The sequence below is a fragment of the Hippocampus guttulatus genome, chromosome 21 (genome assembly GCF_054856545.1).
Source record: "Hippocampus guttulatus isolate MCC_2025c chromosome 21, RoL_Hgut_1.0, whole genome shotgun sequence".
NCBI classification, from domain to species: Eukaryota; Metazoa; Chordata; class Actinopteri; order Syngnathiformes; family Syngnathidae; genus Hippocampus; species Hippocampus guttulatus.
Genome location: NC_141281.1, coordinates 4049779 through 4076764, shown reverse-complemented (window position 1 = coordinate 4076764; position 26986 = coordinate 4049779). Strand labels below are relative to the sequence as shown.

Genomic DNA, 26986 nt, shown 5'->3' with positions numbered 1-26986 from the left:
TGCTCAAAGAAAACTGGACAGAGAAAATGTGTATCTTTGTTGGACTTTTTACTGATTGTATTTGAGTGGCCCTGCCGTAGAGACTATCTTGAGGACTACATTGTTGTGGGTCACCAATGCATGTAGAGAAAGCACCAGATGCTGTTGTGTGATTACAGAAAAGTGAGGGCGGTGTGTCTCACAGCAACCAGGCATTCAATCTGAATCTATTGTGGGTGCCAAGACTGGGGGGGGGGGGGGGGGGGCGCTATTGCTTACACAAGCACGCACATATGCACCCCTCCCTCCTTACAGACATATTAATGAGAAGCTGATTAATTTTTTTTTTAAAAAAAGGTAGCAGCAAGTATTTTGCTCCAGGCAAAAACAGATATCCAAGCCCAGGAAGTCATCACTGCCGCATGTCTGAGATGGAAGCTTCAAACTGTGTTGAGATTGTTCTTGTGCTTTTATTTTATTTATTCTTTTTTTTTTGTGCAGGTGTTAAATATTTAGAGGTGGTATTGTTGCTTTGATTACAGGTACAGTATATCACCATCTGTGCTGGAGAGGAGACTTAACTGGATTACCATATCAGAGGTGCACGCGTTACTGCTTTGCTGGGCTTTTCTACCCCCCAAAATATGCTGCCTACCACCTCGTTGAGAAGCAGTTCCAACATCCAGCGCAGGTCCTTGTCCTCTGGGTCAGACCAGTGTGCGTGCGCATGTTTGAAGTATGTGTTCAGAAATGCAACGACGTACGCCAGCAGCCTCTCGTCCTCCACAGAGGCTGGATGCACCTGGAGAAATCTGCGGGGAGCAAGAGCAAAAAGACCATCACAATCAGAGAGCAATGAAAAGGAATATGCGATTTAATCTTCGAGGAAACAATGTGAATACATGTCCGTTTTGTTATGACAAATTAAACGCGCACATTTTAACATAAATCGGTCTGCTTGAAAATGTGTCAATGTTAAAGGTTATTTAATCATATCTCCCTTTCAATGCTTTAATAAGCACGTCGGAATGCTGTGCACTGTTGGAGAAGAAGAAATTACCCTTCTGAGCCATGAGGACGTTTAATTTAGTGCCGTCCCGCACTGTTCTGCTAAGTTGCAGAAGCAGCCAAGATAATGGAAGTCATAAAGAGCATGCCTTAATTAGCTTCATTCATTCAGCTGATTTAATTCAACAACAAATAAAAGCTTGGACGAAATCCCACACATTTTCTGGTTTTTGGCTGCCCCACTAAATTCATGGAAAAAACCGAGAGGGATTGTGTTCAACTTTGGAGGTTGCAACGTGTGTTTGCACCTGGTCACGGCAGCTTGCCAGTTGAGCGGGTGTAGCGTTTCTCTACATCTGTGGGTGGCTGTGTAAGGGGCGGACATTGCGTCGATCATCAAGTAGATGTTGAGCCTGGAGAGGGCGGCGATCACAGAACTGTGTCCCGCCGCCATGACCACAGCCTGGACGCAGTCCTGCAGGGCGCTGGGAAGGTGGGTTGCTCGCAGGGATGCAACCTGGGCCTCCGTAAGCTTCAGGTCCGCATGGAATCTGAGGGATGAACGACAACGCATGACTGCTGAAAGCACACAAAAGCATGCTTAGACTGAGCTGCACAAAGGTTTGAAAAGTGTGAGGCGAGCCTCCTCTGGAGGGCACCACGGAACATCAGGTGATAGGTGCAGCAGTTTGGAAAATGACGAGGAGACAATTTTCCAGAAAAAAAGAACATTGATAAAGGCGCAATGACAAAAACAGCATGTCATGCTCATCTGTTTCAATTGGGCAACATATCAGGGAAATGAAGACAAATGAAATGCAAGATATCAAACATGTTGCAGGACAAATTTTTCACAGGAGGATACGCCAGAGACAGAGGCAACATCCCTCTTCATCTGGAATATGATGCACTCGGGGACCCGTTGAAATGGTCCTCATTTGAAAATGCGGTGAATGACTTTTCACGGGGTGAAGCGTTCCAGACCTACCTCCAGCAGATGAAAATCCGCCAGATACAGACCCTAGACATTTTTTTCCCGATGTAAAGTTTTCCCCCTCCCCATGCATTAAACACATTCACATTTGCTAAAACACTTTTTAAACACACTGTAAACACATTTTTAACTCTAACAGAAGCGCAGTGAAAATGTATCCAAATACTCAAAACATTCTTATGCAAGCGCATTACTTGGCGCTGTTGGTCGAGCCACTGGGATCTTCAAGCAGGTTGTCTATACCACAGTGCCAAGCAACGTTCCAGACCACCTGCAAGGCTTGACGTGCAGGGGCTAACGTCAGTAGATCCGAGGTGGGCATCAGGACGCAACGGTAAGGGCTGACAGCATGATGGCTCACGGCCTGGAACGGCATCTTGTACCTCGGTGGGTAAAAGAGACACTTAGACAGAAACTGTGATGAGCAAGCAAAATAAGACTGATGACAGCGGTCTCAAAGTTTACCTGCGAACTACGACGACCGGGAGGGAGAATGTCGGGAGAGGGTCATCGTTGGGTGACTTGTCCGACCTGATATTCCCCAAAAAATGACCGTAAGAGCTAATGCCAAAGTTGTGAATGGATGCTTGTGATAGATAGGAAGCAGATGTTAAAACTCACCATATTCCCATGCTGCTTATTTCATCAAAGAGCAGTAAACTCATGAGGACCGCAACCTCACCCCTGTTGTTATTGTTTGCCTTCATGATTAGAGATGCTACGGAGAAGACAAAGCAAGCAAATAAATACATTTTGTATGTGCTGTACATGCTCAATGTAAATGTACATAATACATGAAAATATGAAGGCTGATTGCCTTCATGCCTCTATAATTCAGCTCACAGGAGCGCCAAGACACTGAAACCACGCCCTGCTCAGCTCTCCAGCAACAATTGATTTCATCGAGCACATTTCTTCTGCCAATTATTACACATGCCTACAGTATGTCACAACATGGTTAAAAGCGATGCATCTACAAATCATTTCATTTTTGTATCCAAACCCACCCCACACGGTAGCAACCTGAGTTATTAACAAGTTGTCTTTCAAAAACAATGCACCTCGGAGCAGAGTGATAAGCAGCAGGTTGTGTTGTGCCAGGCTGTTCCTCAGAGATGGATCAACGTACACCAGTTTTCTCAGGATACACACACAAGGCTCCAGCATGCAGTCAAAGCTCTGAGCAGAAGGACAAAAAAAAATAAAGAATACATTTCGTGTTTAAAAGTGTCAGGAAGAAAATGAGCAGTCGTCTCGCACACATAATACAAGTGAACTCCTTGACTGGCACCCCAAGTGACACGGTGGGGCAAGCAGCAGCTGCCGACACCTCATTGTATGTCTGTGTGGATGCAGCCAAACACAGCGTCTGATTCAAGGCCAGGAGAGCTAACAACACAGCTGACCGGGTCCTGTCTGACACTGTCGCGGCAGGCCATTTCAGCTCTCCATCATACAATGCCTCAGTGGATCTCGTCGGCATCCACTGGCAACAAGTGAACTTACATGTGAGCATCACTGAGGTCATACAGAGGAAGCTATTATTTATTGACCAGGATTGCTTCCATTTGGCTTGAATCACGACAGTGTTCCATGGTTTATGGTTTGGGCTTACCTTATTACCGCTGACACTGTCAGTAAGGAAGGAAATAACTCTGTCAGTTATTCCAAGCTTCTTCAGGACTGGATGCATTGTTGTTGCTGCAGAGAAGGGAGAGTAAAAAATGCACAGAGTTATAAACATAGGCTCAAAGCACAAAATGTAGTGGGAAAGCAGAGATATCAATGCAATGTTTCTTTTTTTTTTTTTTAACTACAACATGCACATATGATTCAAAACAAAACTTTGAACAAGCAATCTTCTATTCAGTTCTGATGGGTGTGAACTCTTAAAACAGCTCACAAAGTTCGAACAAAATTGCAAGTAAGAGCGAAATGGAAGTCGAACTACTGTTTCTTCAGACTCAAGGAACCAATTGTATGATTGATTTGTTCAGACTACCAATGGACACAAACTACCCTTTGACTCGACCGGAAACGTATTTTTTTTAAAGGACTGGACTAAATTCCGGGGAAGTGTGCTTTTGGGTGTGACCATTTTCGCATTTCGCCTTGCAATTGTTTGCAACTGCACTCTGCTGCATTGTCTGAAACTTCAACCCTGGGATGAGAGCGAGACAGAGTGTGTTGTGAAACCAATTTAGAAAGCTAAGAACTCGAAGTAAGCAGGGGCCCCAAGAAAGTAACCAGTCAGCAGTTTTTCTGGAGGAAACATCAATGCTACTCCTGGTTTGACAGCATTCAGGCATGTGGTGGGAAACGCCGATGCAAACTAAAAGGTGAGTTTATGAGAATTGCAGAAAAGAAGCGTAAGGAGTTTTTACGGGAAAGCTCACCCTGCAGAACCACAGACAGCTGCTCGGCAGCAGATCTTCTCAGAGCCACGTCAACAGTGTCTGAAGACAGCATGGAGAAGAGCTTCTCCACCGCCTCGACCTTATTAACAGCAAACATACAGGTACACGCCGCAACTTCATTCAGTGTCTCATAAGGATCGGAATTGCAAACGCTTCTTTATGCATCGTGGGAGAAATTAACATGAAACCTCTCTGTAGCGAGGCTTCAAACAGGACGCTTGTTCTCTGATGGGAAGTGACCACTGAATTTGGAATTACCGTCCATAGATTGCATACAGAGAAACAGAGAGACTGGAGGAGTCACAGAAAGCTATAGATGTGGACGCTTTGCAAATTAAATACAATCCTGTTGTGAATGTCATCACTCCGCTTCATGTTAGAACACAGCAAAAAGTACAGAAACATTGAACAGTTGGACAGTTTCGTGAAGGTCAAAGTTCACCTGTAAAGGAATAGGAATAATAATTCCGCCCAAAGCCAAATATTCACAGCTTTTTATGAGTACTGTAATGTCTATTTATACCTTCAGTACAGACTTGCTGTTGGTGTCAAGGGTGACGTCCACCAGGTAGTTGATGCAAAAGAGATTAGGAAGAGACGAGGTCACCGACTGGTCCAGCTGTGGCCTGATTGTTTTGGCATGATCTGCGCCAGTTAGGTGGGCCACGATGTGTTGAACCGCTGCTAGTCTCACCCTGTTTACAATGAACAGAGCAGTTCATTGAAAACCCACCTAAGAAAATAATCATCTTCTCTCAGCATGACCACATAAATCAACTTTAGTGTTGCCAGGAAAAAAGCTTTTTATCTTCATTATGGCAATACACAAGCCTCTACAAAAGCATAATACTCCTCACATAATCGCTAACAAAAGTGTCAAGCAGCGCAGACAAATCTGTTATGTGTTCAAAATTCACCGGAGCTCATCGACTGGCCGGCTGTGAATTTCCATATCCATCAATATTCATAGACTGGGACCGAGTCGCTGTTTTACACAGACCTCGCAAAGCATTTAGATGACTTGATGAGCCGATCGGCCGACAGCAACAGACTGTAATAATATGTCCATCACAAAAAGTCTCAAGAGCTTGTCTGGTTTGCGAGAAAAAAAAAAAAAAAAAAAGACCCTGAGAGCCAACTAATCACTTTGCCTGAGCCGAGGAACAGAAGAGCCATGCTATGAGCATAGAAAAACACACACACACACATTCTGTGCAGGAATATGGCATGCACATGTGTGTACGCACGCACACACAGCCCCCTTAGAGGGAGACATCATTACGAATGTTGACTCACGTGGGCTGTCTAGTGAAAAGAAGTCTGAGAGCTGCTTTTAACTTGGCTGTGCTTGGAAACGTGTCATCTCTCGCCGCCTCCGACATGTCGCTTAGCAGCAGGACACAGCTTCCCAGTGACTCCTCTGTGCTGGCGTAACTCTGCCACACACACAGAAAAGACACTTTTTTAACCAGTCTTGGCAGACGCTGAAGTGAACAATGGGGAATTCCTGCTAAGCAGCACAAGAGTAAGTAAAATATGCATCAGTTTGATTACGGGTGGTATTCATGTTGTCACTTGTTGACAGGACGGGCACGATTCTGAATGGCTCCCTTGAATGAAATCGTGCTCGACAGCCTTGTCACAATGGCATGCATATGTCAAAGGGATTTTCAGGCATTCTGCTGCCTGAAATGGAACAATTAATAACAGCATCCCCCTCCTCACCCAAGAAGGAAAAAAAATAAAAAAGGATGATGTAAATGAGACTCAGTAAACTGCCCTTGTTGGTGCACTAGTGCTACATTTGCACTTTTGATCACAGTTCTTTTGATTATGGGGGCGCCCCCCAGCCCCTCTCCCCATTAATATCAGATCATAAATTTTGAGTGTGATAGCACTTTGTGAGCCGTGCAGTACACATACAATGTTCACGAGCACAAAACCTGTAATATGGCGATGACCCGGGAAAGTGCTGCAATGAATCTGTCCCAGGTTGATGCTGCCATCATCAATCGTCCCTTGAGCAGGAAGAGTAGGATATCCTTGGCAGTGGCATTCACCTGTAGATCACAGGTTAAGTGGCGGAGTGGCATTTAGCGCTGTGGATAAAGACAGCAGGTAATGCAAGTGACAGACTTTTAAATGTCTAACACTACGTGATGCCGACAGTTTAATGGCCTCAATATAATGTCGGGGAGCTTTACTAGGCCCGCGATGCGCATAACTGCCGCGCGGGCCTTTTGTTTAATTACTATTTCTGCTCACAACCAGGACCCTAAACTAACATCTCTAAGAAACTGATGGCCGGCCAGAGTGAATTTGCAATCAATGACCTTGCCCCAGGATCCGTAAAATGGTGAGAATTAACATTTTAAAGGGACACGGTGGGGTGTTACAGCAGACAATTACCAGAGTGAAGTCATCTTCAAGGTCACTCTTAAGCTAGTACACCCACAACTTCACTGGTATCGTTCACTCATATGGCTCGTTATTCGAATGAAATGCACGGAGCGTCTTAAAATGGGTGTTGTGTAATGTAACTGCACTCATAAATGGTGTGGCCCCAAAAGGGAAACGTGGCAAAAAACACAATCCGTGTAATGTAACTGCACTCATAAATGGTGTGGCCTCACTAGGGGACCGTGGCAAAAAACACAATCGTGGATCACGTTGGGTCATTCATCTCTTAAAAACTGTGTTCTTGTACTGAAACGGTAAATCGTGAAGTGTGGCTACTGCTGTATTCTATTAATACAGAGTCAACAGTACCATAGGGACTGAGATATCCTTGAAACACAAATAGTATTCTTGCTTTCGTACAAGAATTGTTGAAAGAAGTTTAGGGGGAAAAGGCAAAAATGGTGCACTTAAACTTTTGATATGAGTTCCCTCAGCCGCTGTCCTTCGGATGTTGTTTCAAATATGAGTCACAACGGGAACAAAAACTGATTAAATATTGGCCATCTTTGCTCTTTGCAAAAAATGTAATTGTGTGCTTGCTTTGATATCTTTCAATAATAATAATAAGTACAAAAAAGATGAGACATGAATTGTGTCCGTCAGAGTTCCGAAAAGGAATGTGCAAGATATGTCTTTTGACCTGAGTTACATTCAGTTATGTTCATGCGGATACATGAGTTCAAAATGAACAAAATTTCTGCATGGACGTTGTACAATAATTCCTAAAATGTTGGGAATGTTGGCTTTGAGCAGTAAGGTTCTGGAGTTGATGCACAGATGTGCTTGTGAATATTCAGGAAAGAATGAGTCTCGCCACTGACCCCTTGGCCTTAAAATAAATGACTGCAGGTGGAAATCAAATCAAATCTATATTACATTCAAAAGACAGAAATATTTGCCCACCTTCTCTGCAGAATCCTGGAGGCCAAAGGCGCTTATTTCATACAGCACCTTGTGGTGTAGGAGGAAGTTGACCCCGCTGCAGAGTCCCGATTCTTTCCGCGACATATTCTGAATGCCGAGGCACTCCTGTATATAAACACCATACAACTGTCACTTCATTTTTCAGAAACATTCAATGAAGCATGTTATTATTCATCAATAGAAGCAACAGTTAATGCTTAGTGGCTCCATGCGCGCCGGCTGTGGGTTGTTGCTTGGGCCTTGAATTCTCATTGAAACAGCAACTTCCTGTCTGTCTCATAAGACAGCACAGTCTCACCTTGACGACAGCTAATGCGCACGTGTAGGTTTCTATCTTGACAGGCAGCAATGGATGAGACAGCAGCTTGAGGAGAAGTTTCCGACTCTCCGTCTGGAGGACTGGACTGGGCTGGTCAAACTTCCACCTGTTGACAAGCCACATCAGTTCCAAAGATTATTCACGTGATGAATCAAACGTGGTGATGAATGTAATAATCTTTCACTCACAAATAGGCACAGAAATGAACACATTCCTTGACGACTGGCAAGTGTTCATGAAACGGAAGGCCTTCTATTGCCTGCTCCGCCATCTCAAGTAGCTCCGGCCAGTTCTTCTCTCCCTTAAGAAAGAGATCATGCGTTAGCTTGAATTGGAGTGATTTTACCTTGATGCTGACCTACCATCCATCACACCTTATTGTCACTCGGGTGATGAAGAGCCTACCCAAATTAAGGAAGGGTCTTGGTCAGAGACGGGGAACTCTCTCAACTGGGTCCCAGTCAATCGCAGTGGTTTCCACATTTCTCTCCAAATCTTTATTCTTGAGCATTCCCGTGGACAGACTCATAAATCTGTCCAAGTTTGTCCAAAGTTTTCTCAAAAGGGGACGAATACCATTTTTTTCTTCCGCTTTCACTCAATTTAATGGCTAGCATCAAATAACTCAAATTGATTTAGCGATACCTATAAAAAGTCACAAAGTGACAGTTATGCCTCTGGAAACATCTTCTGGTTACTCAATATGCGCGTCTTTAAAGTGCGAGGAGTTTCACTTTATTTTATTTCATTAACTCATGTCTCTTTACATTTACATAGTAGTTAATTATGTTGAAATGTTAAAACACTGCCCGTCGATGTTTAAAAAAAAAGCACACTTTAATTTATTCTTGATGGGAAAATGTACTTGGGAGCTAACGTGCATCACAGCATGGACTGTGTTTGAAAATGGAGGTACCACTGCATAAGTCCAGTCAGTGTATAAGCAAGTTCATTTTACTGCAAGTATGTGACATGCACCTCATACCTCAGCCTGTAGCTCCTTCAAAAAGCTGCAAGTGGATTCCATCCACAGAGCGGCACGGGTCACCCTCCTGTAGAGCTCATGGCTGTCAGAGTTTAACTGCTCCAAGTAGGCCACTGCAGTTTCCTGCATGCTGGGGAGTGCCATTCCAAATGATTTGTCCAGGCACAGGTGAAAAATAGCTGTTACTGCCTTCTCTGGGACATTCGCACCAGCCTGTGGAATAAAGCATCGTGTATTACTATCACGAAATCAACTATGTAAGAGGTTAGGTCAGCACACGCACCTTTTCAGGAGAAAGAATGGTCTGCAGGAATTGAATGGTGAGGACTGCCGAGCCTGTGTACGCAACTCTGTGGTGAACTTGAGAACGGCTGCTATTGTCCTGATGGTAACTCAGTACATCTGCTAGTAAGTCCATGCAAGTTTGCAGCTTCTCCTTCTACAATACACAGAGGCAAGAAAGATGTTCCATCACATCAACGTTCATTTCCCACACAATGCGCGGATAGTGGGTGACAGCCAACGCAGACATGAGAAATTGAATGTAAGGAAGGATTTTAGTGTTATTTTTGGACCAAATACAGATTCATCTCTCTCACAAGGAAGAAACTAGAGCAGTCTATTCTCAGACACTTTGTTCTGTTCGCAAACAGTAATTGATTAATACCAGAAGGGGGCAGTAAGTGTCCTGTTTATTGTTTGACTGGTTAACTAGTCAGTGCATTCCCATCAGACAAAAAAAAAAAAACAAAAACAAGGGCTGCCACACAAAATGCTCTTCACATAAATATAACAAAACAGGCAACAAGACGTTGAATGGCATGTATTAAACAGCAGAGGGCCTGAGGGCCCTCCTTCTTGACAAGTGTCCAGTATGAGACCAACAGCAGAAAAACATGATCTTCAACGGAGGGGAGGGTTAAAAGATGATTCTGAGGGGGAATAAAATTTTGGATATATAATACGAGTTTGTTGTTGTTTTAAAAATTAAAAAAAAAACAATTATTGATCCAACCAACCATTTTCTATTCTGGCTCTGGATTGAGCGCCAGAACCCCCCCCCCCCCCCTCCCCCAATCGCCTCATTATTCATTTCTATTTTGGGTTTCATATACATCCACATACACTGTCTGCATCAGCAAGTCTCCGGTGTCGTTGTCTCAGTTTTGACAATTCATGTAGCTCCACTGCATCCAGATCTTGGGAGAAATCCCATTATATCTCCGGCACGCACACTCTGTCAAGCCAAAATGGCAACTGAAATTCTTCGGCTCACAACAGATTTGTTACTAAATGTAAAGTCGTGTAACATTCCGAAATTCCGTCCGCTTAACTACACGCATCAATTCCACGTTGGCTCTTGAGTAGCGTATGCCTACGTGTTTGTGGCAAACTGCCCGGAGGCAAAACCCAGTACACCATCCCCTCCCTCATTCAAGTAAGGCGCATCCATTCATCTGCATAAGCGGCTGTCACAAGCTGTGTTTTGACTTGCCAGCTCCATCCCCACCAGGCTGCGATCGTCCCAGACCAGTTCACAAATGCTGTCTCCAAGCAGGAGGACGGTGTCGAACAGCAGCTCCAGAACACGACAGAACACATGTGAACCATCTGAGAAATACAAAAGGATGGTTACAGAGATTTTTTTAAACAAGTTACTGGTGGACTATTGAAAAACCTAATTTCTCTTCGCAAGAATTGATTATTTTACAAATATAAATTTTATCCCATATTAAAACAATTTATGGTTGCAGTGTTTGGTTCCTTTGTTGATTATAAGAGCAGGTTAGAAAAAAAATCTTAACTCTGAATCTGGAAATTGTCTTCAAATATCAACACTTGAATAGAGAAGTGAGTTGGCCATTCAAAAAGAACGTCAAATGGGAATTTTTAGATTTGATTTATCCCCAAACATCACCCTGAGAAGGGTTTGCTTCCATTAACTTCCAAAATGGCATCAACCAATCAGCAGCTCGTGCTCAAACTGTTTCTATCTGTCTTACCTGTCTTAAGCAGCGGTATGACATGCTCCAGGGTGGCAACAGTGAACTGAGCTAAAGTGAGCTGCTGCAACCCCATATCCGGGTCATCTTCCAGACCCTGGTCAGGCAGCGCCAAGCGGCCCGCATCTGCAGGAGGTGTCTGTCTGGCTGTCTGGGCTGCCACTGCACTTCTATGGGAGCTGCCACTAGATGAACAAAAGAAGGCAGAGAAACATGAGCCAATCAAGTCTATAAAGGACAGACCTATGAGTTGTCAGGGGATCATGAAAACCAACACAAACAAGTGAATATCGAGGCGCCGACCTGTTGGAACCTGCATCTCCATCTTGGCCATCACCCCTAACTCTCTGACCTGTTCCTCCGACCACAGATGGCCGAGGAGAGCATTCTGCCGCTGGGGAAGAAGCCTGTGAGTGCTGGGTCGCCTGTGCTTCTTGGGAGTAGGAGGAGTTCTGGGACACAGTATCTAAATAAGCAACACAAAGCCAACTCATTTATAACAGACTACTCAATTTGTTTTCTCTAAAGAGAATCTATTTTAACGCAGCTTCCGATGTGATAAAGTGAATGCTGTAGTTGCTAAACTTGTGGCCTCCACTCTAATAAACGGAGTGGTTCAAGTAGGAGAGGAGTGAGCCATTTGTCTGGATGTTCGTTATTACATGATTCTAAATCTCAGCTCATTGACCCATTCCTTTCACTTGAACATTAGAGGCGAACTCATGCAACAGATGCAAAATGCTGTCATATTAACTCACGGGCAGCACCTCCTTGCTTGGCAGAATGGAAGCTGGGATCTCGATGAAAGCGCAGCCTCTGCCTCAGCCCCACGCAAAGCTGCCTCAGGCAGGAGAGCGCCTGCAAGTGGAGGTAAGATGCCTCACCTTTCCCCGACCCGAGCCTCAGAAGGGACAGAAGAGTCTGATGACAGGAAAAGACTTCATCAGAGAAGGTAATGTATAATGACATCAATGAGCGAGAATGTCTGTGCAAGTACAAGCGGGTGTGTACATTTTCTTGTTGGCTCGACTACTTTATGAGTGTTTGGGATGAGACAGTGCACTATTGGTCTTTAAAAACAAGACTTGAAGATCTGACGCGGAGAGAAAATTTGGAGTAAAGGTCACTATAGAAAATGAGCAAAGGAAGTTGAATTATTGACGATGCAATTTAGTCCAATAATTCGAAGCTAAAAAAATACATGACGATATTGTCCTTTTCATGATTAGACTTTGGCAGGAAAAGTTCACTTGCACTGGTATTGCTTGAAAAAAAAAAAAAAAAATCATACTGAGAGGCGTTTCCAGTATTTTGGGGACCCGACTGAATATAATGAAATGGGCCACACTCAGAACTGCATTTCAATAAGACTGTGCTACAGCTTGTAATTTGCGGGAACGAGCCTGTATTTTATGTTTCACCCACAGCAAAACCTCAGAGTGCGCACCTTTGCAATATTGGGCCTCTGCAGGAAGATCTCAGCAGGGAAGTCCTGCATGATGACGTCATGCAGTAGCTCACAGGTGGCCCGCACTAAGTTGGGGTTGCTGCTTCTTAAAGAACTTTTTCAGAGGAAGTGAATTTGAAAAAAAGTCTAAGCATATCATCCACACAGTCGAACCATGTAGTAAATAAAATACATTAGCTATTGCAGAAAATTCATCACTCATTCTTACTGCAATGATTCTACGCAGAAATTCATTGTATTAGGCCTGTATTATCGTCATGTAGAAATACATACTGTAGCTCTCCTCTCACCTTTCATTGGAAGATAGAATGTGTCTGTCAGTGTTTGTCAGAGTCAGCCACGGAAACACAGAGAACTTCAAGCACTTCACAGCCTCGTGCACTGTAAAAAACACTTGGATGAAATACCATCATGCAACATAATGTGGGAATTTGATAAATACACAAATAGACAATTTGGAGTTCAAACATCTGGAAATGATGCCTCAAACCACACAAAAATCTTTTCTCCAGCTCTGTGAGCATCGAAAGGATTCATTTTGCAATTATTTTCTTCTTCGACTTGCTTGTGACAGCTAAATGTGATGCTCACCACAGAAGGTCAGAGTATCACACAGCAAAATCCCCTCTGCTGTCTGTCTTCAAAGGCTGAGTATTGTTTGACTTTATTTTAGTATGATTTTTTTCAAACCCAATGGTTAACTTGTCTTTAAAATGGTGTGAATGAAACTTAGCAGTGTAATGAAATCACGTATCATTTTCTATAAGAATATTTGTTTTGAAGTTAGAACAATTGTTTAATAGTACCAATATTAACATATGTATGACTGATTGTGTTCAACTTTGGAGGTTTTATTGTATGATGCATTGTGCAACAAAAAGTCGAAATCAGTGCCTGGTATCTTCAGAGGAGGTAGATCCACATGTTTGAGCATGCTCTTCTGGAAATATCCCCCTTTAAGAAGATGCTCATCGGATGGTAAATCTGTGGTTACTTCAAAGGTGACACCACATAGAATATTCCTCAATTAATCTTGATCATTATTGAATAGATTTCATAAAGAGTTTGTCAAAGCCTGCAGCACCTGTTGGAGGTTTATTGGGGAGTCCCTGCGTGAAGACAGGTGTGCAACCAGGGATTAGCTCAGGGAGCTGAAACAGCTGGTCCAGGGTTGCATCAATGACAGCTCGAAGTCTCGGTTCCACATTAGCAGACAGTTGGGAGAGGAAATCCTCCGCCTCGACATCTCTCAGCATCTGAGCTGCACTTGGATGCTTAAAAACAAGGCACAACAATGAAAGAAACAAGAAACAATGACAAAATGAAAGCCGAAGAAATGACCTTTTCTGTCTACCTTGGATAAGGTCAAGAGTAAATCCAGAACTTCTTCTTGCATGGGCACCTCTGGGAAATTGAACCATTCCAGGAGATACACAAACAGCATTTTTTCTTGAACAATGTCAGGGATGGAAATCAGGGAGTGCTCCAGTTTACACATGATGCTCTTCAATGCTCGAACTCGGATCTCGACCAAAGAGTGGCCTGTTGGTCACAGAAGCAAAATATTACATTTGGGAAAAAAAATCCCATCACGATTTACCCTCTTGTGTTTGAATTTTGATCTCAGAAGAAGATACAAGTTCTGCGTTGATGAGTTTTACTGACTTTGATAACTTTACCGGATTAGCTCAACGGAAGCGTCAAAGTATGTTTCAAGACACGGACAAATAGGACGTAATATCGAACAAATGAGCCGCTGTACAAATTAAGTAAAAAAATTTTTTTACAGTTCGATAGAGGACAGGAGGTAACGATCACTGATTTTACATAAAAACAGTTCATCGAGCAATCTTTCTCCAGCTAGCTCTTACCTATTTTCTTGATAATACCAGATAATTCCATATTCCGTGGTCACTGTTTTTCCGGTTGTTTAAAACAAGTGGTATCCAAGCCCAGACGAGGGCCAAATGTGCACTTTAGTGAGTCGATGTTTGCTTGGGTCACATAAATGAAAGCTATCGGAGTTTGTTTTTAACATCCGCGCCAACGTCACTCTACATCCGGGATTTGACGGAGATGCATTCATGGGCATCAAATGTGTAGGAGAAAAATAACTTTTCGTTCTTCCAAATCTCGTTTGCTAAAAATGTTTTTAGGTACAACCAGGGTATCAGATGAGATCCGATTAAAAGAGTCAGCCTTTCTAGAGCGCTTAATGTATCGGAATCATCATAATTCCAATTCAAAACCTTGTATTCTGCGATTGGCCGGCACCCAGTTCAGGATGTCCTCGCCTGCTGCCCGAAGACAGCCTGGGATAGCCGCCTGCATGCCCGCAACCCTTGTTAAGCAGTTTCGGCCAATGGAAGGGTCTGGAAGGGTGGCGTTACTTTTCATTCTTACTGACACGTATAAGCAAATTAGTCATTATCATCAACTAGGCTAACTAGTGTTTTCACATGAAATTACACTTCAGATGAGATGTGTGGTTCATGAAATGACAAGGTGATAATTAACACATTCAGCTGCATGTATCACATGTTTGATGGTCACCTTGAATGTTTTTTATTGGGGGGGGGGATTAAAAGTGCAGGATGCTTTTATAGTGCAAGATTATTTGTTTTTTTTTAACATGCATGGATATTCACATTAAAGGGTGATTATGAACAACAAATTGTTGACTTGTAAATAAAACAAACATCCTAAACACCACGGGATGTCATTGCAGTTCTTCTTTGCGCAGTCCCACTGCTCCTGTCATGGACCCGCAGTCCTGACATGCCTTCTGTTCCTGTCCTCCACTACATTGCCAACAGTAAGAGAAACCACTGAGGAAGAAACTTTCTTGGTGATTGCTGAGACATCAGAAAGTGTTGGGTAGCTAAGTAAATTATGTTCAGTTTAATTAATTCGATACAGGATTGATTCAGAGCAGATATTAAGGTAAGTAAATCGCGGCAATACCAACAGTATAAAATGCCACAGTGTATTAATCATTGACTATACTGTACAGTTAATAAAGGTTTAATGAGAGCAACTGTTTGAGTCTTTAATGATTAAATTCACTTTAACCTGTTTCTAGTGGAAAATTCTGTTTTGAAAAGGAGCAACTTTGATGTCAATCAACATGAGGAAACATTGTGTTCGACTTGAGAGGCTACACTGGATTTAATTTTTTTAAGAGATACAGTGTGCACAGTATTGTGTGAAGCTGTGCCTGCATTCTGTGTTACTGTCTGGCTTCCAATATCAAGTGGAGTAAACTTTGTTTGTCAGGTCTAATTTGACTTGTAAAAACAGACTCGTGTTGTGGTGACATTGGTGCATCATTTCAGAGCTGCCATCCCTCCTTCCTCCTTCTTCCTGCCTTCCTCCACTACCACTTTCCCCCGTGTGCCAGCATATCAAGAAAAGGTAGCCTGATCAAGCCTAATAAGGCCCAGTAATTAGAGCGCTAGCAGAGAGCCTGTCTGCCCATAGCAGCCTCAAGCAGGGTGGGGAAGGACTGCCATACACTTGACAGTGTGGAGAAAAAAAAAACAACAATCTGATGTTGAGCAGAAACCAAATTAGTCTGGCCGTGGTAAACATCATCCCCTTTATAAACAGTACTGACACTAATTAGGCAACCAACGTTTAGTTTGCTCGATCAATTTATAGTTGGAGAGTCAACTTGATCTTTTCAGAATACAAATTAAAAAGACCTGTAAGCACAAGTCACCACACTGAATCAGACTCATAAACCCCAAATAAGAAAGTTTACTCATTAGTGAATAGGCTATTTGGACATTGAATATTTTACAGCAATTATTTTTCCTCATACAGCTTCCTTGGATACAGTGTCCTGTCACAATGTGATCACGTCTCAACCAATGGCCAGTTTGTTTGAACAAGAAATGAGTTTCACTGCCATGTCTTCACTACATCAGTTTCTCCAAACTTTTCCAGCTGTTTTTTCATAACGTCCTAATATAACACATACTTTACTAGTGAGAAAAAAACAGAATACATTCATTTACCACCAAAAAAACCCCCCAAAACATTTTCTAAACAGTGATAATTACAGATTAATAGTGGCTATTGGGTCATTGATTATTATAGGTAATAGAGGACATTTATAAGAAAAAAAATCAAAGACATTTTAAAACAACATTAATGGATGTCATCCTTCGACGTAGTTTACATATTCAAAGTAGAAGGAAAAAGCAATAAATATATCCAGTCCAGATCTAGTCTCCTTGCTCTCTAAACATTTTTGACTTATATTTGATTAGTATTACAATTGTAGGTTATTCATACATACATTCATGTATCCCACGATTAGATACATTGTTTAAATTTTAAATAGTATTGATTATCCAAGCGCTGGGGGAAAAAAACACATTTGACAGGGGGTGATGTCAGAAAAAAGAAATGATAAATCCATCCATCCATCTTTTATAGTGCTTATACTAACTTGAGTAAATAAACATACTTATAGGTATGAATAAAGTAGTTACAACACACACTTTCTACTATTCCACAGGAAGGGTAATCATAATTTATCAAAATGTGCACAATATAATATATGCAGACTAAGAAGATAAAATCCTTTATCATTTCACCTTTTGCCATATGCAGTGAATATTTTTTTTAAACATTTCATTTTATATATCAGTCTATAATTTTTGCACAAGTAGAATCAGGGTATATTTATTTTCCAATTATATTCAAACTCAAATGGAATACAATATATGCACAATTAATATTGAAAACATGTCTCGTTATGCTCACCATTTGTTACTGAAGGGGACTATTTTTGATAGGCATCTATGTTTTTTAGAAGTCCAATATTAGGATTGATCAACGTGTGCATCCATTGAATGAGGCGCTTTTGTGTGTGCTCGCTCCATCCTAATGTGCTGTCCGCCTCAACTCAACAGGCAACAAAGGAAGAGGCCGGCAGCTCCTCAAGTGTGCTAACCTAGTCAGTCAGAAAGGTGTCACCTTATTGTGTCATTGTATGCGAGAATATATGACCGCATCTTTTTGCTCCCTTCCCCAGACGTACCAACCGTGGACATGTCAACGCTGCCGTTATTGTTGTGGACCGGGACGCAGAATAACTCAAGGTAATGTGATATTGTTTCATTTCGACAAACTCGCTGATTGGCTTAGGTTGTGGTACGCTAACGTTAGCCAAGGTAGCTTTCGGCAGCTATAACAAACGACCCTTTATTTCAGATTGGGATCAGTTTGTTTTTATCGTGAGTGCAAGTCACCCGGTAAAGGTTTATTCAACACGGGATGTTTTAAAATGCCATCGGTAAGCATTTATTTACACTATGAGGACAAAATGTGCTATGCAGCTCGTCGCAGTTGCATATCTGGTAGTTTTCATGTGTTCTTTTGACACGCAATGTAAAAAAACAAACCAAAAAAACATTACTTGCGTCGAGTGCTTTTTTCCCAATGTTTGCTATTGTGATCTTACATTGGGAACGTTGTTGTAAAATGCTTACTTTCATGACTAAGCGAAAGGCAAGCCTCTAAATGCGTAGGCCGTGCTAGGCTAGGTCAAAACAAAACCTCGAATCTGTTTCCATAATGAGATCAACTAAGGAGCGGCAGGTTAAATAAGCAACTAGTTAGTAACGAGCTAGTAATAACACGTTGGGTAAAACGGGAAGTGTTTGAGGTGTGATCACAAGATTTCTTTGTTTTTCTTCATAGCATCTCATGAAAGGTGCTGGAAGTGGAACTTCACCCATTCAGTCAAGTCGAGTCACATTTTCTCTGCTCATCATGGTGAGTAATCGGTCTGCATCTGTCATATTAACACCTTTTTTGGTCTGCTTTTATCTTGCAGCGTTTGTGTGTCCGCGCGTGCGCGCTTAATTGTAATCTATCACCATCATAAATGCACTCAAAATGGTTTACCATGTCTTTTAAACCACTCTGTGGCAAATTAATGCGTATTTGAACTTTATTAATCTGAAAAGCTCAGTAATTAAAAAGAGAGCAAATATTGTAATTGGAGTGTTTGGAAATGTGTGTGTGTGTGTGTGTGTGTGTGTGTGTGTGTGTGTGTGTGTGTGTGTGTGTGTGTGTGTGATTGATACAGTGAGTCAATTGCATCGGGTTAGCAGTGACATTTCAATGATGCTGAATTGCTAATTACTTGAACCTTTTACTTTATACAAGTCAAAATATTTAAGTCGGAGTGTTTAGAAATGTCAGCACTTAATGCTATTTTGGTAGACTATAAATTGAATGATTTGCAATCAGCAGTTATTAATACACACACCCTTTTCTGAACCTGTTCTAAAAGACTGTTACATTCCATACAGGTGGCAAAAAACGTCCAGAACTTGGACTTGAGTCAACAAACTATGTGTAAAATAAACATGATGCAATCTAAAGCTGTCTTTATGCGCTTGCATACATATTAACAATATACCGTATTTTCACGACCATTCGGCGCACCGTATGGTTGGGCGCAGTTTCATTAATGGGTGCTATTTCTGTATTTTACACATAGACAAAACGCACTGTATTATTGGGCGCAGTTTTAAAGTGGTAAAACATACGCCAGCTTAAACATACGGCATGCATGCGCGCACGCTAAAAACACGTTAGCTTGAAGCATACGGTAGCATGCCAAGACATACAGATACAAGCTAAAAACACGTTTTCAAAAAGGCAACGGAAGCAAAACTGAGTTCCGTTGTATTTTATTTAGCCATCGTACAAAGTACTCACGTTTTTCGATCAATCATCACCCAGAAATCCATCAAAGTCCTCATCCTCTGTATCAGAATTGAACAATTGTGCAAGTACCGGTAATCCATCAAAAACGCCGTGTTCCCTCTCGTTGTCAGAGTCACTCTCATTGCCATGTGGCTCCACAGAAATGATGCCGGCTTTGCCAAAAACTCGAACAACAGTGCAAGCAGACACGTTCGTCCAAGCAGCCACAATCCATTCGCAAATTGTGGCGTAACTCACCCAGCGCTGCCTCTCACTCTTTGTAAAGTTGTGTTTGCCATCGATCATCCATTGTTCCCATGCCGTTCGCAACTTTACTTTGAACGCCCGGTCGCAACTTTACTTTGGACGCCCGGTTGATGCCGATTTCCAGCGGTTGGAGTTCTTTAGTCAAGCCTCCGGGAATAACGGCAAGCTCAGAGTTCATTTGCTTGACTTGGTTTTTCACCGCTGCTGTGAGATGGGCACGCATGCCAAAAGCATAACCGATGGCTTGAGGTTTGAACTGAGCTTCGTAGGCGTGTCTCTTTGTAGAATTTATTTTCGGGGGTTCTTAGAAACCAAAACCGAAGTTGTTTTGCAACAATGCACATAGCCACACCCTATACAGGTGTTGGTACCTGCTTGGGACGTCCCTTTAGCGTCCACTTACACGCCCACCCTTCACTCATTGGCGGACTTCTTCCCCGCATGCCTGTCCTCACTCACGTCTGCCTTTTCTCTCTCTTTCTCTCTCTCCATATATGTGTATATATACACGCCCACCCTTCACTGATTGGCCGACTTCTTTGCCGCATGCTTGTCCACAGTCACTTCCGCCTTTTCTCTATATAAACAGCGTGTCGGCTCTCAGTCAGGTTTTGGAACTCAGCGCATACACAAGACGCTCCGCATCATAAGGCGTCCTGTCCATTTTGGAGAAAATTTAAGACTTTTAATGGCGCCTTATAGTCGTGAAAATACGGTAGCTTTCACCTTTTTGCAGATAGTTCAGTTTATAATGATGTTATTCCAATGCCGTCACTTGTTAAAACGTAATCTGTCTGCACGTAGGTATGCATGGTTGTTTCTGATCGTTTTGCTTGTGTGTCTGTGTGTGTGTGTGTGTCTGTTTCACTTTTTGAAGGGTTTCCCGGCTCTGCTGTATGCATGACTTTTGTGCGACGTGATGGGAGGATACTGTGGCTAGTACATTCATCAGCATACAAGGAGAGACATCTCATGCCCCCCTCCTTGGCGGAGGGCCAGTCAGAATGAAGAAGATCAGCCTGAAGACCATCCGGAAGTCGCTGAGCATAAAGGGCAAAGAGGACGGCGACTTTGCCATGCTCCAGCAGGCACCCGTGGCGGCAGAGTTCTCAAAGGACGAGTCACTTTTTGGTGGCTGCTATGCCAAAGACCTTTCCGTGTGCGATTTGGGTGGTGAGGAAGACAAAGGTGGGCATAATAAGAACCGTTCAAAGAGCGAAGGCCTGATGGGATCACTTAAGAGAAGGCTGTCCGCCAAGCAGAAGGCAAAGAGTAAAGCCGGGTCCTCCGCCATTGGCTCGACGGACGACGACGACACCTTCTCCTCCTCTTCTGTGCCCATCAGCTTCAACGAGGTCAAAGCCCAGAGACCTCTAAGGTCCGCGTCGCTACGGAGTCACCACTACAGCCCCTCGCCATGGCCTCTGCGGCCAGTCAACTCTGACGAAGCTTGTATTAAGATGGAGGTCAAAGTTAAGGCCATGGTCCACTCGCCTAGCCCCAGCCCCAACTTGAATGGCATCCGGAAGGAATTCAGCGATTTTCAGATGGACGGGCTCTTTCAGGACCAACCCGAATCCTTCAAAAACCTCCAGCAGCCACAAAACGGCGAGCTGCATCTGAACATTGACGACAATGACGTGCCTGTGGTGCTGGGGTTGACGCCCCAAGACTACATTCAGTACACAATGCCTTTGGATGAGGGAATGTACCCAGAAGGGTCCCACTCCTTCTGTCTGGACAGCGCGTCTCCTATGGAGGTGGCGGCACAGGCAGACAACGGGTGCCCGCTGATGGATCGGGGACCGGAGGAGCACGAAATGGTCGGCGCGTTGCCTCCGGATCTATTCATGGACTCCTCGGTTAATAGTCTTCTTATCGGTTCTGCTGGCGTCATGCTTCAAAGCTCGAGAGGAGAGGGCCCGCCTCCCCTCTCTCCCCTCCTGCCTCCCATGAGCAGTAGCGGTCGTTTTCCCAGGACGTTCTCTGGCTTCGGCTCCTCGGACAGCCAGGTTGCCGATAGGGTTCGACACCACCTCAACTTTGATCCCAATTCAGCTCCTGGCGTCAGCCGAGTGTATGACTCGGTCCAGAGCAGCGGGCCCATGGTGGTGACCAGCCTGACCGAGGAGCTGAAGAAGCTGGCGAGGCAGGGCTGGTACTGGGGCCCCATCACGCGCTGGGAGGCGGAGGAAAAGCTCATCAACTTGGCCGATGGCTCGTTTTTGGTCCGGGACAGCTCGGATGACAGGTACCTGCTCAGCCTGAGTTTCAGGTCACAGGGCAAAACTCTCCACACCCGGATCGAACACTCCAACGGACGCTTCAGCTTTTATGAGCAGCCTGACGTGGAAGGGCACACGTCCATTGTGGACCTCATTGAACACTCGATAAAGGACTCGGAGAATGGTGCTTTTTGTTATTCCAGATCCCGCTTACCGGGGTCCGCAACCTACCCCGTCAGACTCACCAACCCCGTGTCTCGGTTTATGCAAGTGCGCTCCCTGCAGTACCTTTGTCGCTTTGTCATTCGACAATACACAAGGATAGACCTGATCCAGAAACTGCCCTTACCGAACAAGATGAAAGATTACCTACAGGAGAAGCACTACTGACATACATAGGACAGTGGCGTCTATTTTGCACTTTTGTTGTTCAGTGAGGTGTACAGTGGTCCCTCCTTTGTTGTGGGGCTTACGTTCGCGATAGTTGACATCTGCTAAATTTGAGTTCATTTCGTTGGGCTGGAATTCAGCCTCGATTCAACCATTACAACACACAGCCACACAAACATAGCTCCCAACCTTCGAAACGCTTGGTACACTTCATAACTTTTAAAATGCAAACTGAAGAATGAATACTAAAATGCGGATTATAGGCCGCATTCCTCAATTAAAGTGAGCCGAGCACGCTCTGCGCCCTGGCAGCGGACGAGGACGACAAAATGTTGGCTAATAACGACGTTAAAGTTTTTCTTTTTAATCTTAAAATGGCTTACCCTCACTAGCATCCCGTGTCTGGTGCGCCAGGGCAGTCCAGATGGAAACAGTTCAAGCACGACCTGCTGATTGGTTCAGAACACAGGCTGGCTTCAAAAAATTATTGTGAGGGAAGTGTGTGCTGACTCTCTGAACACACACCCCCTCAGAGTAGTTCACCGCCATCAGATTTCCAAACATGCCCCGCATGCTCATGGTCTCAGTTTTTGTAAATCAAATTGCGCCTCCGCAACAATAAATAAATAAATACATTTCTTGACCAGTCCGACTTAGAAGGAAAAGAAAAATTGCAAGAAAGCCTGCAAAATAGCGATTTCAAACTGCAAGAGATGAAGATATAATGAGATATGAAAAACCGCAACAGATTGAAGCCAAAAAAACCCCCAAAATGCAAAGTGGTGAGGGAACACTGTACACAAGGTTTACATCCACCTGAACTCTTTTAAGATGATTATTTCTACTTACAGGTCAACCACACACACAATCAGCCACCGCGACTTATTCCAGTTGCACAATGAAATGCTGAAACAAGGCCTATAAGAAATTCAAAATGAACGGCAACTAGTGAATTGGTATGCATTTTTAAAATGAATTTGGTGAAATAAACAAATTTCTCATTGACCTTTTTGGGCTGAAAAAGCACCTGCAAAACCTGTCAAACTGATCGGTTTTGAGCATGTTCTAGTTCAGCATAATACATGAAAATGAATTCTCATGTTTGCATGCATTGATTGTTGTAGGAGACTCCTTGGATGCTTTCCTATCATGAACTCATCTTCTACACCTAGCCACGGTGTGACAGGTGACAGCTGTTCAACCGGAGAATGTTTGCGGTCGAACCTTAGAAAGCACAAGTGTAGACTAAGATCTGACGATTACTCGTCAATTGCAAAAACAAATGCCACATGAGGATGAAATCATCTTTTCAGGTGTTTTGTATAGAACATAATGTGCGGCGACATGTGTGGCACGCAGGGCGCCACGGTTTACGGCTGTCTAAAATGGAGACATTTTAAGCAATTTGGTCATGCGCATTGAGCTTTAAATTCACCTCTGGCTATGTAGAGCCATTCTATATTATGCAAGTCTAACGGTACTGATAATGCTGGATTTTTAATTCTTTTTTTTTCCATGTGCTGTTTTTGGAAACGGCATTGTTTTACTCTTGTGCTCTACAAATAAGTGGGACCTATTATGCTTAATGGTGATTTAAGATACAATGATTTAAGATAAAGTATTGTTTCTATTCTTTCTTTCTGTGACAGCAGCTCATCCCCGAGGTCTCGTTTGGTGTTCTGAACTCGGCAAGAGCCATTTAGGACTTCTTTGAACATAAACGGTAGCTCAAGATCCTTTAGAACCACACGACCCCGTTTCGAGTTTGAACACGGTTTCTCAAGTCAATAGCAAGAGAAAGTATGGCCAAACCTTTGAGCGGTAGTGCGTTTTGCTAGATTGGTTGTCCAAAGTTAAGCATAACAGGTCCCCTTTTCAAGTATTTTTCTGTTGAAGGAATACTACATAGCAGCTCGAGTGAAGAACCGTGCTGCTCATCCGCATGTAGTGAAGACTTCAACGGTTGACCTCAACGAGATAAGATGTCACAATGGGCTTTGCCACATTGCGTAAACCCAACTAAAGCTTTGATGTGCTTTGTAATTACAAACAAGTCGTCTAGAACCTAAAAGCAGACCTGTCGTCACTCGACCTGAATCTGTATGCAGTGACGCCTGCGTCGTCAAGTCTGACCCAGATCAAATGACTTCCCAAACCGGTGTGAACTCTGTGTGAAAGGATTTGGGAAATCCACGGTTGGCTTGATGTCCAGGTCTCAGCTCATGACAATTCCATTACAGTTGTGGTTACCGTGTGAGTTTCCCAAAAACAAAAGAACTCAAAACACAGCAGGAAAGAGGGAAAAGCACATCCAGCACTTCATTTCAAAAGTGCTTGATACGAATACCTTGAGAGGGAATTCTGGTGATGTCAGTTCTCACATTAGCGCCGGATCATTTGGAGACACGGTTCCTCAGACAAGGAGAATACGGCGTCCGTTTAAGTGAGCTGGAAACGTTCATGTCTGAGAAATGAGGAACTCGGAAGGCGCTGCTTGTTAAAGGTAGTAGCGTTTTCAAGCGTTTGCGTTGTATAGGAACGAAGGAACTTGCTTCTGCTAACCTGTGTACTGGGGAAGTTGGATCTTGTTTTTCTTTTCCGATCTGTTGTTTGGTTTTGGCGACACTGACATCCTGCCAAGAGTTCACCGTCGCACGCTAGTCGCCGTTTCTTCATGTACGCGTTTGGTTAACTTTATGCTGTATTCAGTTTGGTGTCATACGATGTGTGTAGAACATGAAGGGGAAGGCACCAGCATCCCGCCCGGTTCGGCGGATCATGAATGTGGATGTACTTTTTGATTGAAATGTGAAAGTCGGATGTTTTTGATACAGTGTTGTTTTTCTTTTCTGTTTTGATTTGCAATCCGTTGTCCCGATATTGACGAGCGGGAACCCTTTTCCACAAGTGTCGCTGCTGTGATCCATCGTCGCGTTAGCTTTTGACACCTCGAGTGTGTGGTTCCAGAGCTTGATGCCTGTGCACGCTGCCGTTCCGCACTTAAACATATTCGGTGCATCCTGATGAATGAAGGTGATCGTTTACAGCATTATGATTATTATTTTTGTAGATGCCCGTCCTCTGTCCATGTTTTGTTGACATCTCTCAAATATATTGGTACAAGACCTTGTCACATGTTTCCATACGTTTGTGCTGCTTACTGAAAATGATTGCCTTTCTTGTATTTAATAATGAGGGGGGTGGGGGGGGGTGCTAGAGTGTGGCCAACATTGATGTATGTACACACAATGGTGTGTTGTCATCTTGGGAGAGCAATGCAGATTTGCAATTTGGTCAAAACTAGAGTTCACTTCAAAAGAGCATCAGTCGCGATCGGGAAACACTCCGGGGTTACTCGTTCAAACCAGTTTACAAATCGTCTGTTCACTTTCCAAAGTAGACAGACTTTTGTAATTTCTTTGTTAATCAGCAGTGATTTATTGCACATTTTGGATACAGTTTAAGAGTTTTTGTATCTGCCAGTTATAAATTATAAATAAAAAAAAACTATATTCTAAAACCTATTTTTTTGGTTTCCAGTAGTTTTTATTTTTCTTACTTGGACTTCTCTCACAGAGAGCAAAAACTGGACATGTCGCATTGTGACCATGATCTGTTAAAAACGGATTCAACAACATAACATGAATTCCCTAGAAAAGGACAAGTGGGCTCACACTGGACAAAAACAAAAAAAAACGAGAGAACAGTTACAATGGTACAGGAATGAACAACAAAACAAATCCCAATTTTTATCATTACGATATTAATGATGAGTTTGTTCTCATTTTGTCCATTTTTTCAGTTGTGGCCATAATTGTCCTCTGCAGACTTTTCCCGCACCATCATGTCATCCATTAATGGATGTGTACTGGGACAAGTTTTATCCAGAATTATAAGGGAAAAATGTCAACAAATTTAAAAAACCTCCCCACCCATCTTATTTAACATGACGACCGCATTCCCTTATACAGTACAGTATATGCATCTTAACATCAGAGTGATCAATCCTGTGCCACTTTGTCCCTAAAATGTTGCATTTACACGCAAACCGGAGGGCATCTTCAGCAAGTTCATGTCGTAGCTACCCCGATCATGTCAGGTTTTGACTTGGATCTGCCGAAAACACCATCTGCATGGCGATGAGGAGGCAGCCTTTGTTAACTGCAGTGTCTGACAGCCCTCTCTCGGAATCTCAGGTGAAGATACACAACTGTTTACTCTCCCCCTGCCTGGCTCGCGATGATTTATTCATAGCACACTGGTAGTCGCGTGTCATATGGAGATGCCTTTGCCCCTCCCTTCAGTGAAAAAAACCCTTGTCTGCATTTCACTTTTAATTTTTAAATTGAAAACAATGTGCAAGCGAGGGTTCCCTTTCCTGCCAAAGTACAATTTCAACCTCAGGACTAATCGGAACATATGATGAGGAATGGCAACTATTTTCCCAGATGTCGTGTTGTAGGTTGCACTGTTGTCATTAAAAAAAAAAAAATTATTACACCGATCAATTTCTGCTGACCCTTACAATCGGTTGGAAATAAATGTTCAAATGCTTTACAGTACATTTGGACAATCGAGTCTTCTTGCTTCGAATGTGACCCTGCCAGCTTCGTGTTTCATCTGCTGTGCATTCAGTATTCTCTGAGCAGTCCTTGTTCAGGCTGGTGCATCTTTTGGAATCATTATGGCTAAAATGTACGCTAATCCTTTGGTCGGTGATGGGCAACTTAAACGCTGCAAGGGGCCACTTTTTTTCACAAGTGCCACTTTAGGGCCACATAGGACTGCGCACTGAACGTACCAGATGTATGACAAAAT

The 26986-nt window shown here is 43.2% G+C and overlaps 2 protein-coding genes across 6 annotated transcripts in view; one reads left to right on the top strand and one right to left on the bottom strand.

Moving 5' to 3' along the window:
* The window catches only part of rttn (rotatin), a 32433-nt gene extending 17823 nt beyond the window's left edge, over nt 1-14610 (bottom strand). For 2 of the 4 annotated variants that reach the window (XR_015098984.1, XM_086101781.1), the window contains exons 1-26: nt 14429-14610; nt 13912-14099; nt 13642-13831; nt 13452-13550; nt 12848-12938; nt 12537-12651; nt 11848-12010; nt 11393-11555; nt 11090-11274; nt 10582-10697; nt 9370-9525; nt 9087-9299; nt 8290-8402; nt 8081-8207; nt 7762-7887; nt 6342-6458; nt 5695-5834; nt 4922-5093; nt 4378-4477; nt 3597-3682; nt 3043-3160; nt 2603-2699; nt 2447-2512; nt 2176-2364; nt 1296-1538; nt 635-791 (exon numbers count right to left, since the gene is read on the bottom strand). Coding sequence is in view for 3 of the 4 variants with exons in the window: in XM_086101781.1 (XP_085957907.1) it covers nt 635-791; nt 1296-1538; nt 2176-2364; nt 2447-2512; nt 2603-2699; nt 3043-3160; nt 3597-3682; nt 4378-4477; nt 4922-5093; nt 5695-5834; nt 6342-6458; nt 7762-7887; nt 8081-8207; nt 8290-8402; nt 9087-9299; nt 9370-9525; nt 10582-10697; nt 11090-11274; nt 11393-11555; nt 11848-12010; nt 12537-12651; nt 12848-12938; nt 13452-13550; nt 13642-13831; nt 13912-14099; nt 14429-14459 (3561 nt within the window). In the remaining variant the exon portion in view is untranslated. The remainder of the gene's footprint in view (nt 1-634; nt 792-1295; nt 1539-2175; nt 2365-2446; nt 2513-2602; nt 2700-3042; nt 3161-3596; nt 3683-4377; nt 4478-4921; nt 5094-5694; nt 5835-6341; nt 6459-7761; nt 7888-8080; nt 8208-8289; nt 8403-9086; nt 9300-9369; nt 9526-10581; nt 10698-11089; nt 11275-11392; nt 11556-11847; nt 12011-12536; nt 12652-12847; nt 12939-13451; nt 13551-13641; nt 13832-13911; nt 14100-14428) is intronic. The other 2 variants (XM_086101783.1, XM_086101782.1) reach the window with 1 other exon arrangement.
* A 2853-nt stretch (nt 14611-17463) lies between these two features.
* On the top strand, nt 17464-25692 carry socs6a (suppressor of cytokine signaling 6a). 2 transcript variants are annotated; one of them, XM_086102152.1, is made up of 3 exons: nt 17464-17668; nt 18270-18344; nt 20431-25692. In XM_086102152.1, the coding sequence occupies exon 3, from the start codon at nt 20558-20560 to the stop codon at nt 22166-22168; it is 1611 nt and encodes a 536-aa protein (XP_085958278.1). In that variant the 5' UTR covers nt 17464-17668; nt 18270-18344; nt 20431-20557; the 3' UTR covers nt 22169-25692. The 2 variants fall into 2 exon arrangements, with proteins under 2 accessions (XP_085958278.1, XP_085958279.1); XM_086102153.1 differs by lacking the exon at nt 17464-17668 and adding an exon at nt 17705-17862.
* The last annotated feature ends 1294 nt before the right edge of the window (nt 25693-26986 follow it).

Excerpts from the sequence above, each read along its gene's own strand:
- socs6a (XM_086102152.1), top strand. The coding sequence starts at position 20,558 with ATGAAGAAGATCAGCCTGAAGACCATCCGGAAGTCGCTGAGCATAAAG.